The sequence below is a fragment of the Numenius arquata genome, chromosome 3 (assembly GCF_964106895.1).
Source record: "Numenius arquata chromosome 3, bNumArq3.hap1.1, whole genome shotgun sequence".
NCBI lineage: Eukaryota > Metazoa > Chordata > Aves > Charadriiformes > Scolopacidae > Numenius > Numenius arquata.
Window position 1 is genome coordinate 29,084,106 of NC_133578.1, and position 14,361 is coordinate 29,098,466.

Genomic DNA, 14,361 nt, shown 5'->3' on the forward strand with positions numbered 1-14,361 from the left:
CTGTTTAACATTTTTATCAATGATATAGACAGAGGGATTGAGTGCACCATCAACAAGTTTGCAGATGACACCAAGCTGTGTGGTGTTGTCGATACACCAGAGGGATGGGATGTCATTCAGAGGGACCTGGACAGGCTGGAGAGGTGGGCCCAGGTGAGCCTCATGAGGTTCAACACAAGCAAGTGTAGGGTTCTGCACCTGGGCTGGAACAATCCTCGCTATCAGTACAGACTAGGGGATGAGGTATTAGAAAGCAGCCCTGAGGAAAGGGACTTGGGGGTGCTGATGGATGAGAAGCTGGACATGAGCAGGCAATGTGCACTTGCAGCCCAGAAGGCCAATCACATCCTGGGCCTCATCAAAAGATGCGTTGCCAGCAGATCCAGAGAGGTGATTCTGCCACTTTGCTCTGCTCTGGTGAGACCTCACCTGGAGTACTGTGTGCAGGTCTGGAGCCCTCAATATCAGAAGGACATGGACCTGATGGAGCGGGTCCAGAGGAGGGCCACTAAAATGATCAGGGGGTTGTAACACCTCTGCTACGAGGACAGGCTGAGGGAGCTGGGGTTGTTCAGCCTGGAGAAGAGGAGGCTCCGGGGAGACCTAATAGCAACCTTCCAGTACCTGAGGGGGGCCTACAGGAAGGCTGGGGAGAGTCTGTTTACAAAGGCCTGCAGTGACAGGACAAGGGGCAATGGCGTTAAGTTGGAGAAGAGCAGATTTAGATTGGGTACTAGGAACAAGTTCTTTACTATGAGGGTGGTGGAACACTGGAACAGGTTGCCCAGGGAGGTGGTTGATGCCCCTTCCCTGGAGATATTCAAGGTGAGGCTCGACGAGGCCCTGGGCAACCTGGTCTAGTTGGGGGTGTCCCTGCTGACTGTGGGGAGGTCGGACTAGATGACCTTTAGAGGTCCCTTCTGGCCCAGACCATTCTATGATTCTATCATTCTATGATTCTTTCTTCTGTTGCTCCTAATTCTTCGATTTAATATTGTTGCACTGTGAAACTTATTAGCATTTTTGAGACATTTAATGCTGTACATATTATTCTTTTTGAAATATTAACATGTTCTTTTGCAGTGTTGTTGTTTGTTAGCAATAAGACTATAGAAAACAACACCAGCATACATTTCTAAGATGACAGTAGTGCATTTTTGCCTCTTGCCTAATGGCTGCCTTATTCCAAGCCTTTCCTGTTCAGCTGACTAAAGCTCAGTGTACCTTCTGGGCTACAAATTGTGAACTGCCATTATTCAGAGTTGAAATTGCAGTTTGTGCAAATATGGGCTAAATTGCAATCATTATATGTAGTAAAATAGATTGAAATATCTGTAAATCTGAAGACTGTAGCTGGCTCCTTTAATCAGAGAACTTGTTAAATTCTCCCATGCTTTGATTTCTCTTTCTTAGAATATTTTTTTTTTCTGTCAGGTGTGGGTTTCTTCTGTGTTCGGTATTGCTGCTTCTCATAAAGCAGGTATAAAATGAGTGAAACGATACATGTTGTCTTTAATATGTGAGTGCAAGACAGTGATTTTTCTCTTGCTTTATATCAAGCTCTTCATAATCTTCTCTATGCTGCCTATATAAACTAGTATTGAAGAAAGGGCTACAGTATAATTAAGGTTATTCTACAAAAATGTCCTATTAAAGCTCTTCATTTAAAAATCACAAGCTAAATGATGTAATGACTTTCATATTTCTCCTTCCTAAATCATTCTCTACATTGAATCGATTGATGATTGAGGAAGTATCTGAATATGAAAATATAAGTGAGAGGAAAACATCCTTTGCGGTTGTGCACACTGTGAATCCTACCAGAAATAAATGAAACTACGTTAAACAAAATGGTTCAGAAAGAATTGACCATGGATTAATTTAAATTGCCATATCATGTCGCAACCTTGTGGGAAAGAACCACGTCTGTCTACCTATTCTCTGATGTTTATGGCATATATATTTAGAGGTAAATTTCCAAAAGGAGCTAAGGGGAGAGTAAAGCAGTCAGGTCTTCCTCGCTGTCTCTTACCTTTTGTATCTTTGGACGTCTTTCACTTGGGTAACAGATTTGGTTCATTCTCATACACAAAGTTTCCCTACAGCAGGGATGTGTTTTGACTAAATTTTGCTGAGGGTCCTATTTTACCAGCCTGATACCTATATCATCTGTACAACATTTGTACAACAATGTACAACAGAAATCCTGCTTTTTCCTTCCTGAACAAAAGTTGGGGTGTTTCTGAAACCATGCTTGCTATCCTCACCTCTGCAGGGGCAATGTAAGGTTACCAATACATTAATTTGTGTAAAAAAAAACCCCAAACATATATATGTGAACTGTGAATTGATTGTATTTTGAAAATCGTGGGAACATACATGTATCAAAAGATATTTTAAACATGCCCCAGTTCCTTTAGGAGGAGAGCTAACTATAGAGCAAGCAGTTAAGTCAGTTAGGTTGGGGTGGGCCCGAGTTCAGTGAGGCTCAGTTGGGCATCATGAGTGTCACCCATGGTGTATGTCCCAGGCAGAACAGGCACTGGGCTCTAGCTGCTTCCTGAGAAGCTGCTGGTGTATCTCACTCTGAGTCCTACCACAAAAAAAGTAAGCCTTGGTGTTTCATGAACAAAGTTTCCCTGATAAAAGCTCTCGCATGTGATCTCCAGCACCCTTCTCCCACAGGGTAGAAGACACTGTTTTCATAACCATTTTCTCGGAACACATGCACCTCCATCATGTGCGATGCAGTAGGAACCAGGAATGTGTGTGTTTAAGGCTCCAGTAAATACTGCGCCAGACAATTTATAACCTATTACAACTTTGTGTTTATTCTAGTTTTTCAGTTTCAGTGACACTTTCCCTTCTATTTTTCTTCATAACTGTTTTTTACCTCACTATATCTTTCAAAATGTAAATAGTAAGTTAAGTTAGTCTAACTCACACAAATATATTCCTCTAAATGTTATCCTCTCAGCATATTCATATAGTTTCAGTTTTCAAGAAGAATTATCTAAAAAGTAAAATAAGTGACAAATATATAAAACGTTTACTATTTAAGATGTCTTAGGAGTTGTATTTCATTTAGAGTGACAGTGATTCATGGCTTCTCTTCAATTCCACTCTCTCTACACGTGCCTTTGGGGTGGCTTGCATTGGCTGCAACGCTGTGTCATTTGTTTCTCTTTGATTTTCATGACTGACATCTTGCTTTTGGCATGTTTCCTTCTGCTGGGCTATAAAAAAAATAAAGGAATGTGCAGATGTGGGAAAAAGAGAAGCCTGGAAATACCTGAAACTAATAACAGTAGTAATAAAAAGAACAGAAAGCAGGTTTGCTTTTACTAGTACATTAAGAAGAAAAACTTTGTGGTAGCCATGTTGGCATTGAGCAGAAAATTAAAGGACGTGTAATACCGTCTTTCAGTGAAAGGATGATCAGTTAAAGGTATCATCTAGGAACCGGCCACTTGGTTTCAGCCAGTCGTAGGCAGGTACTGACGTCGGTTGTTTTCTCTCAGATTCCGTAGAGATGCATAAAATAATTCATCATTTATAAAAAAAATAAAGTGGATGCTTCAGTTGAATTTTTATAATTGTACTACGAGAAGCAGTAAAATGAGGGCTTGAGAATTTAAAATCCATAAAAAGAAACATTTTTACACAGTGAACAATTAAATTTCTCATTGCCAAACCATATTTTTGTGTTCAAATTCTGGGTAGAGCTGGATATGTACGCACACATACACACACCACACACCCTCAGAAATACCTGCTAATAACTTGTAAAAGATGAGAGGGGTTTTTTTCTTGATTATTTGTTGCTTTGGGTTTTTTTTTACCCATGAGAAAAAAATTCATGTTTTCAGGCTTTTGGCAGTTCTAAAGGTCTGCAGAAATGGAAAAGGGTACTGGGGGGCGGGCAGGGGAGGGAAATTTCCATAGTCGGGATCTGGTACTTGTTGGTTGCAGAACCTTGTGCGTTTCTCTGTGAAGCATCCAGTAATAGATGCTGGCTGTGAAAGCAAGGGGCCTGCTGGCCCTGCTTAGGGAAACTCCTCAGCTCCTGTATCTTTACTTGTGCACTAATACGTGATTGCTGCAGCCTTGTAATGAAAGAAAAAAGGAATAAAAGCTGAATTGCAAAAATATGAAGTTCTCACTGAAAACCCTGGTGAGAATATCCAAGGATGTAAACTCCTTGACTGAATGTTCCCCTTCTTAATGAGGTCGCATGGCTACTACTGTCATCAATAAGAAAAAATTCAGTTATTTTTCACCTGGATTCAGATGGTTATTCGTGAGTGGATTTTCATGGTAATAGTGAGAAACTTCCCATGTTACCAGCGAAATTTCAGACAAAATTATTACGGTCTTAGAAAGGGGCAACTAAATGCATAATACTAATCTGTGACTAAAGGTTCTCAGTAAGTTTTTGAATAAATGAGGACACTTTTAAATGGTAGAACACAGGAAAATTACAAACGTAATTTAACTTTTTTTGCCAGTTAGGGAAAAATACAGGTAATCTTTGCCACTTGATGATGATAGGTGATGAAGTGACCATAAGGACCAATTCTATTTCTTTTGAGGACATTAGAAAAAAAAAATCATTTTTCCAAGGTAGTGGTGTTCTGAATTTACTTGGTAGCTACAGAGTGTTCCATTTAGTTTCAGTTTTCCTCTTTTTAGTAGCAAACTGAAAATACTACATGAAAGTCACTGTAAGCGTTCTCTTTAAAATATCAAAAAACAGGAAGTTATTGGTAGTTGTTACTAAAATTAATTCCTCAGGAGAACTTTCATGTTAAGACAAAATAGCAAAATAAAGACTATTTAAACTGAAAGAAACATACTTTGCCACTAACTCCGAGTTTCCCATGCAATTGTTTAAGGCAAGTATTGGACAAACAGTGACCCCGACTGAACTAGATAGTATGTGCCCAGCTGCCAAAAACATGTGTCACAGTGTGTGCAAAGCAAACTGCAGCGAGGCTGAGCAGACAGCTCGCCTTCTGGTGCATGGAACAGTTGAGTGTGCTGTTCCAAACACTAGGTGTTGGCTTGGATTTTCTTAGGAATGGCCTTCATATGTTAAGGGTAGTCATCCAGTCTGAGTAATTGGCTTTGCTTTATATAAGACAGGCTCTAACTGGCATTTAACCTGAGACTTTTTTTTTTCCCAGGTAATACAGCTTAGGGCACTTATCAAATGTAATGCAGCTTGTACTGGGATGTGTATATAAACACCTTTGTGATGGCTTTTGACACAGCTATTTCAGGGAGCTGCAGCAGCCTGGAAATCAGCATTGGCTGCACAGCCACCCCGAGCCCTGGCCACCAGCTAATCCCCACATCCGAGCGGTGGCCCTTGGCAGCGACTGCACTGTCCACTTCCTCGCAGATGCTGCAGTTGCCGTTACACACGCCAGTCTCAGTGGCTTTCACAGTGGTTATGCTTCCCTTGGTTTTGCTCCTCCTCAGCCTGAGATAAGCACCACAGTGCCTCATACTAATGCACAAGTTTTTAGTGATTTCAAGCATCTTTATGTTGTATGCAAGTCATTGCTCTAACTCCGTTTTAGCACTTGCTAATTTGGCAATACTGGTAGTCTCCAGAATGGTGATTAGTGAACTCAAGAAGTACTGTGTGACTAAGCAACAGGCTTCCCTTAAACTTGTTTGTCTCCACATACTCCCCACCCCCTTCCACCTTATTTTCAGTTACAAATCAGTCTGCAGGTAATGGAAGTGTAGACACTACTGATGAGAATCTATTTTGGTACCAATTCTTAGCTTTTTTCCTTTTAAGAATCCACTGATCACACTGTTTTAGTTCAGAAATACCTGCGTTCTAGGATTGCTAAAATCACAGCATACAGTACTAACGTATGGATCTTTTCTGTGATCCTTGAGCCTCTTCAGGCGTGACAGTACATGGACACGTATGTGAAGGTCTTCTGTTCTTATAGTCTCCTGTTGCTTGCTTTAGTACCACTTAGAAGTTGAAAACAAAAGCATTTTTGTTCTCAAAGACAGAAGACTTATTGCAAAGCGAAGTCTCTTCCTCAGTGTCTCTATGTCACAATTCCTGTTCTGCTATATAATAACTAAGTAGATGCTACAAAAGCTTTTAAATTAAGCTGTGAATTTCTTCATTGTTTCATGTGCATGTATTTGTTGAACTTTTTTCTTTACCTATTCTACTATCATTACATTAATACTAATTAACACTAGTGCAGCCACAAAATAAAGCCTTTCTAAGGTCAGATAGTCAAGCATTCAAAGAGAGGAAAGGTTTGGGAGACTTGAGAAGGTATTTGCTCTTTTTTGTATGAAGTGCTTTCTTATGCCTATAAACGAGGAAAGAGGCAGCAACATCATTTATGTTAAGTTGTACTTTGCTAGAAGTATTTGTTTCTTGAAAGTGTGTATGTTCATACCATAGCACCAGTTTCAGCTTGAAGGAAAAGGCTGTATAAGACTGTGAGAGAGCTAATAATATCTTCTCACAGGAGAAATATGTTTGAAAATATCAGCCGTTCATACAGCCTGACTCATTCTACAAATCAAAACTCTTGTTGTGTAGCAGTGTTGGGTTTTGTGAGTCTAAGGATAATGTTCTCCTTGAGGCTGTTGACAGTGTCCAGTTGAACATTGCTGTCAAAGGGGGAAGAAGCAACTCCATCCTTATCACTGATGCAGGCTTTAAAGTGACACAGAGCAAGCCAGCTCATCCCTGTTGTCAGGTCATTATGTGCCATTCCCTCCAAGTCTGAACAAGGGTATGTACTGAACTAGGTTTAACGTGATGTTATTTTTAGTACAAATTACATTGATTGCATACTATTTCAAATGCCCAAAGTAAAGTACACAATTAAATGTATCTGTCTGACTGGTCTTATTTCTTTGTGTGGTTTTATGTATAAAAAATTAACTATTTGTTTTTCAGACTCTTCTGGCAAAGATTTTGGTCCTACTCTGGGATTGAAGAAGTCCAGTTCTCTTGAGAGTCTTCAGACTGCTGTGGCTGAAGTTAGGAAGAACGAACTCCCTTTTCACAGACCCAGGCCTCATGTGGTCCGTGGCCGGGGGTGTAATGAGAGTTTCCGAGCTGCCATTGACAAGTCTTACGATGGACCTGAAGATGGAGAAGAGGGTATGTTGCTAATGGCACTTACTGGGGGAGCCACCTTCACTTAGCACTGCTGAGGGCCAGTTCAATAAAGTTGGCAAGTGATTTAGTCCAATTGAAGTTGATCACATTTTAAAAGCTGCTCATGTCTTCCACTGAATAGAGCTGCCTTTGCAGTACCCCATCCAACCTTGACTGGGTTTAGTGTAAAGTCTTTCACTGATCTCCTTCGGGGCAAGGGTGGGTTGGAGGATTTAGAACTCAATCCTTAAATAATTATGATTTTTAACTTCAAGAAGCAGCTGCCTTCTTCAGATTACATTAAAAATTATCTTGCTTGTTTTACAGAGCTGTCTACAATTCCCCCTTCTCCAACCAGGAAATTTGTTTCCTGTTATAGACAAGGCAGAGTGTATTGATAGCACCCTGCTGCTCATTCTGTCACCATGGGCTTATAGACCCCAGTCTGAAAATATGTCTTCTTTAGCATGAAGTATAAAACTGTGCTTGGATTCTGAGTCCCCTAAATAGAAGCGACACAGCTCTTCTCCAACCAGACAGAACAGTTTATCTATTTCTTTTTCAGCCATTAAAATAGAAGGTTCCAGGGAGTGAATGAAATCGTTCTGTTACGTAGGTTATGACAGTCGCCAGAATCTCTTGTTGAAGTAAGCTCTCAGTGTTTGCATCCCAGCATGTCAGTTTTGTCTAGCTGATGGAGGTTAACAAACTAGATTTCAAATACAATAGTGTTTTACCATGTCAGGATTTTTGTATCAGGAATAATAACTAGAAAACAGGTCATTAAAATAACTCTGGATTTCATTTGCAATAGAAATCTGCTTGAATTCACTAGATATGTTTAGTCTGCTTTTTAAATTATTCAATTAAATGAGTAAGTGTTATGAGTCATTTGAGCACGTTGTGGACATTCATGCTGTATTTCACGTGTTTACATTTTGCTGGCCCTTAGCTGTCCTCACTGCTTCTTTTTCATGTGCAGATGGTTTCTCTGATAAGAGTTCTCACTCTGGTCAAGAAGCTCAGAACATGGAATCTGCCCCTCCAGGGAACCCTGAAATAGAAGATGCAGAAACCAAGGCTAAAAAAGACAAAAAACAGAGAGAGAAAGAGAAGAAAAAGGAAAAAGGCAAATCTAAAATCAAAGAGAAGAAAAGAAAGGAAGAAAATGAAGATCCAGAAAAGAAAAAAAAGAAAGGCTTTGGTGTCATGTTGAGGTATGGCATTTTAAAAAGAAAAAAAACCACCCATTCCCCCATTCTCATTATAACATAGGAAACAAGTGATACTCTCATAAGGTAGTGGAAAAATTATTTCACTTGGACTCAAAATAATGTTTATGTTATTTAAAAAGAAAGCAGTTTATACTTTTACACCAAACTTGTAGCTGAGGCAGAAGACATTTGGCAGACAAAATGTCTTTTTGTGCCTTTGAAATTCATTTCCATATGTTAGAAAAGATTCAAGGTTTCAGGCTAAAAACAAGTGTGTGTTGGTGGGGGAGGCTTTGTGGGGAATATTTCTGAGTAATACATGACCCACTGCCACACTCAGACCTTAGCCTTCTCTTCCCTTGCTTATCTGCCTCCTTCACAAGCTTTGGGGGGAGAGCAAGATTACTTGTGTTACTGTAAACAGTCCAGTAACATTTGCAGTTGCTGAAAACCACTAGCTATGATAAAATCTTTGCTTCACAGCTTCAGCCATTGCTTGCAGTGGTCAAAAGCTCACCGTTCTCCCTGCCCAGCATTCAAGTGTTTGAATTTCTTCTGTGGCTATTGGTTGGTTTTGCATCTCTGGAGTCATGAGAGGTTAGACGTTCTTCAGGCCATTTCCTTGCTATTGCTGGAGCCTTTGGTGCTGTAGGCACTCTGGTTGCTATCACCCCTTCCTCTGGTACCTGTTTACTCTATTGAGGATTAAAGTGTTTCCATTTAAGTAGATGTTTGTAATTAATATAGAGTATGTGAATGAAATGTAATGATGACTATGTGGTTACTTGTGCCACTGAACACTTAATGTTAGCTTTCGGAGGCTATTGGTGTTTCTTAGCGTGCTGTATTGTAGAAAAGCCGGATACATACAAAAGCCACAATCATGGCTTAGGCGAAGATGCATTTGACTAGTAGTCTAAGAAATTCAGCTGCAAGACCATTCACTTACAACGATATTCATTAGTACAGTGATATATGAACTTGCATTGTAGCTTTCTGTTGCTATGTCCTTTGGAGTCAAATGTCATGTATTATATTGACATGGAAGGTTTTAGCTGACTTTCTTCCTTGTATCATCAATAGGAATCCTCAAAATTGTCCTGTCAACTTTTGAACACTGTGGAGATATTGTCAAAAATATACAGGGGTGCTTATGCACCAAATTTGCTTTATTTCAGCTGTTATTAGTGTTTGTAAGATGAAGGTGCGTGGGTATACCAGTCTGCATTCAAATGGGGCTCTTCAGAAATGCTGAGGAGGCACATACTCACACCTGTGCATTGCACGGGCACTTGTGTTCATACTGTTTGAAGAAACAGGGCTTAAACATGGAGCAGTAGTCAAAACACTGAAAAATTAGGAGGGTGACTTCAACAACTCTCTTGTGTATCTTGAGCTTTATGTCTATTTTCATTCTTCCTTTTAACTCTTTGGCGGGAATAGGGCTGTTGGGGAGTGACACAGAGGTTTGACAAAAGTATAAGTATTCTGTTTTCTGTGTCACTGGCAGATTCAAAGCTTGAAGTGCAAAGTCTTACTTACGGGGGTGTGATGCCTGAGCCAGAAAGAACATGGAATGACATTAGAATCCAAAACAAGCGATTGTAGTTGACAAAAAAATCTGATAATGATCAGTATGCAAAGCTGGGAACAATAGGTTACCATTCTTAGTGATTCCCTTTTTCAGAATATATTTCACATTTTGGTTGTACATGAGCTTTATGCATCTGTTCTTTTCATAAACTTGCTTTTTATTTAGATTGATAGTCTTCCCAGAAGACAGTAACTGTTAATAATAATGATTTATCTGTATGGAAGCACAAATTGGAATTTCTATCCCACACCATTGAAAATCTCTATAAAGCCACAAAGATGGAAGCATCAGGTTATAATGGAGTTGTTTCTAAGAGCTAACAGTTAACTGGGAAGTTTCTGGAGGTTCTGTGTCCTCCTCAGTGTTTCTTCCTAGAATTTATAGAATTGTTCTTGAAAAGAAACTCCTACCTGAGAAGGTGAGAGTCCAAGGGAATCGCAGCCATGATAAAACTGAAAGAAGAGCGATGACCTGTAAAAACCAAACAAGAGCAAACAGTGTGAGTTTACAAAAGAATTGGGGACCATATGTCCTGCTCAAGATGAGCAAAACCAAGCTGGTATTTTTTCAGGGAGAAATTGCTGCGGATGACATGAAAAGCAAAACCAATTAATCTGGATGTTTTTAAAAGAAATAATAGGAAACTAATGGGGACCTAAAATGGGTCAAATACCTCTTGAATCTAGTATTTAGACATTATGTTTCAGACTGGAGTATTGCAAGTGATGTGAAGAGTGAGGAGTGAGTGTCAGAAGGGCTAGGGAGGAGGAGACTGCAGGAAGAACCATTGAACGATCAAGTATTTTAGCAGCACGGATGGAAAGAAACAGTGAGATTTTTTATGACATTGGAGATGAAACTGGCATGTTATATTGGTAGAACATCTGTGGAAGGAAAGAGAGAAGCTGAAGACGATGAAGTTGTGAGCTTCTGCAGCAGGCAAGGTGACTACTAATTCTTGGTAGCTTAAGAGAAGGAAGTAAAGAGAAGTACTTAGAAACAGAGACGAGCTCCATTTATGACATGCTGAGTTTAAATTGGAAGGAGAACCCGCCATAGGAGGCATTAGAAATATACACACCGCAAGGGAGCAGAAAGCTGGATAGAGAAGGAAATCTGTAGAGTGCCTGTTGTAGATATGGTGGTAGTTGCACTGTGATCCCCCATGCGAGAGACTACCAAAACGAGGAACAAGGAACAGAGCCCCTGCTAGAGTGACAGGAGAGAAAGACCCAAGAGAAAAGAAGTTAAAGCAAGTGGCAGGAGTGGGAAGAGGACATATCTGCCTTGGACCGGGCAATGCCATGAATTTTTTTAGCTAGTCCAGTGACTGCAGCCATGTAATTAATTGATCTGATGGAGGGCTGGAGCCCCACACTGATACATTCATACTGTTTGTTATTTGCAGGCTGCTTTGTTCAGAGCTATTTCAGCTGTGCCTTCGTAGTTGTGCTGTGCTGTGTAGACGCATCCAAACAGGAAAACAGATGTGCTGAACCCATGTCAAGATTGCGTTGAGATAAGTAGGAAATGATCAGCTGTGGTGAAAGCTCCAGGACCAGAAGGACAATGAAAATATTTCTGAGATCTTGCCAGAAAGCTCAGTGCTAATGAAGACGCATGCACTTTCTGGTGTATGACTAGGGGTCAGGTGTAAAGGACAAAGGAAATCAGAATTTGAGGCTAAAGCATCTGCTGAACTGTCACACTTGTCTGCGGTGGGGTTTTTGTGCTATACTTGCTGGGTCGTATGTACAGCTATAGTAAGTTTTATCTTGATAGTATGTCCATGTGAATTGCCTTGTTTGCTGCCTTATAGTCAATAACAAAGCATTTCAAGATATTAAAAACAAACTCAAGTGTCTGTCTGTAGTACAAGAAGCGTTGAGCTTTAGTCTTTTGCATCTGAGATTTTTTGAACATATTGGAATTGCTACTGCATTGGGTTTTTACCTTTTTTTTTTTTTTTTCAATTTAACAACAGAAAATAGCAAAGCTGTTAGCAGTTGCTAACAGATTTCACTTAGTGCCTCATCTGTTGCTCAGCTGCTATTTACTTGTAGTTCCTGGTCTTTTTTTACACATACAAAAAAAAAAAAAAAAAGTGATTGCTTTCCTGCTAAGCTTCTCCTGGATTGAAGCTTTATTTAGGTGACTGTGATTCAGGGAGACCATCAAGAAATCATGCTTTTATTTTTGTAATCACTGTTTTTTAAAAATTCCTGTTGTTTTTCCCATTATTAACTGGAACTCTTGGCTGCAGAATTTTAATGACTGTGGCACTTGGAGAAAAGTAGGTTAATATACTGGAGATTTGAAATGCAGATGACACTCATTATTACTGATTAGTTAAGTCTCTGTAATCCAAAGTACTATTTTGCTGTGGTACATGATGCACAGTGTTTGTGTTTTCTTGTTTGGATGGTTCTGATGCATATATTGTCTGCCTGAGTACTGGATGTGCATATGTGCTGTCCAAAGAACAACGTAAGTTGACTCTGTTAACTGTATGTAACATTGGCTAAATGGGCATTATATTTTACTTTTTGATGCTTTCTGGCACGTAGCACCATCCTAGCTCACTAAATAACCCACCACTAGACAACAGACGGCAAAGTAAATTGATACTGTATATCAGGAAAACAACTACATTAAATGTTTCCATTATTGGAGCTGTGACTAAATGTACACTGCAGTCTCAGGAAAAAGCATCTAGGCTGAAACTCTTTCAGAACAGAAATAATGCTCAGTCCTATGCAGATACATAACAGCAGCAAGATTATGCAATACCACATTCAGTTCTTGGTTCATCCCTTTTCTCACGTTGAGCTGACTGATTCTTTCTGGGCATGGTGGGTCTTGAGGAGCCTGCTGGACCTCAGGTGAGCTTCCCTGTACTTCTTTTTGAAGGTGTTTTGTATTTTCATGAGCAGCGCTATAGTAAAACAGCATCTTTGTGCATTTGAGTAAAGGTAGTGTGTAGCGTCATTGGTTTAGAACTGTAAAAAGTCTTATGAGGTGGCTCTGTAGACAGTTTGGAAGGGTTAATTAACCCCTTCATGCAGGGTTTCAGAAATCCCTGATGCTGAGCACTAATGCAAAATGCATTATCACTTAACACTGGGAATGCAAAGTTGATCTAACGAAGACGTTAATTAAAAAAAAAAAATTATTCCTCAGTTTGCTGGGTGATGAGCTCTAGGTTTTAAATTTGGGTTCTATAGTTATTTAATTGCCATGCTCTGAAATACTATCAAAATATTCTTTTCTAACAAAGGTAGGCTTTGTATTGGTTTCTAAATTAAGTTGGAGAAAGACTGAACCTTTAAATCACCAGGGAAATGTAACCTCTGCTGTGCAGTTCTGCTCTGTACCCTAATCCCATAACAGTTGTTACAGTCTTGCCATATAATAAACATAAGTCTATGGCTCTCTCAGTACATTTTCCAGATAGTTATTGTAAAAATTCTGGGCAGCCTTTTCAGCTTTATGGGTATGAAGGTAAGTTAGCTAATGGACTGCAGCCACACCAATGGCATTTTAATAGGTAGCTCCCCGAGGCAGAGACCAGTAGGCTGAAGTCATAATTTTTTTGTGGTATAAAAATCTAAGAGCAAGTATGTAATTGGTGACTCACAGTAAAGAGTTTTGCCGAACTGGAGTGCAGTGGGAGAACACTCTCATTCAGTCTTTATTTTTAGGCTGGATTCAGGAAAAAAAGGCAGCTCTTGTCAACGTGACGTCACTAGTTCACTAGCAAATATTTTCAAAATTAGCATAGGTGAGAAAATGTCTATCTTTCACAAACATTGCACATCAACTATGCCTTGCATATTTCTGCATGTAAGTGCAGGAAGCAGGAATATGTATGTGCATATTAGTTACATTGGCTTTTTCTTCTTCAGAAATCATGCACTTTCCCACATAACAGTTCATCTTAAATTATTTACCTTTCATTTCACAATATGAGCCATGAATATTTTATTTTTTGTCCCCTTAATTTGCCAATTTTCCTTTGAGCTAAGTGCCTTAGTGATTTTAATTTTTCATTCTAGTTGGAAGAACAGAAATGACCCTTTTTTCATTATTACTATTATAGGTCTTGTGTTCAGAATGATACTTTTTACAACCAGCAGTGTTGAGCCTGTAATGGTATTGCAGAGTAGATAGCATAATATACAGATACTGACTTCCATTAAGTATATCGCTATGATAGCTTATGGAAAGATTTTTTTCTGCACTTTATTGCCTTGAGAAGTTGAGTGTTGTAGAAGAAAAGTTAGCAATATAATGAAGAAAGAGGAAATAATAGAGATGTGGTTTGCTGGAGAGAAGCAGGGTATATAACTTTTTAATGTATTTATATGTATGTACATAAGATGCTGAAAATCAGTATG

At 39.4% G+C, this 14,361-nt stretch overlaps 1 protein-coding gene across 4 annotated transcripts in view; it reads left to right on the top strand.

Moving 5' to 3' along the window:
* Positions 1 to 14,361, top strand: part of PARD3B (par-3 family cell polarity regulator beta) — a 423,552-nt gene that overhangs the window by 277,001 nt on the left and 132,190 nt on the right. For 3 of the 4 annotated variants that reach the window (XM_074145663.1, XM_074145666.1, XM_074145664.1), the window contains 2 exons: positions 6,953 to 7,159; positions 8,139 to 8,373. In XM_074145663.1, coding sequence (XP_074001764.1) covers positions 6,953 to 7,159; positions 8,139 to 8,373 — 442 coding nt within the window. The remainder of the gene's footprint in view (positions 1 to 6,952; positions 7,160 to 8,138; positions 8,374 to 14,361) is intronic. The other variant, XM_074145665.1, reaches the window with a different exon arrangement.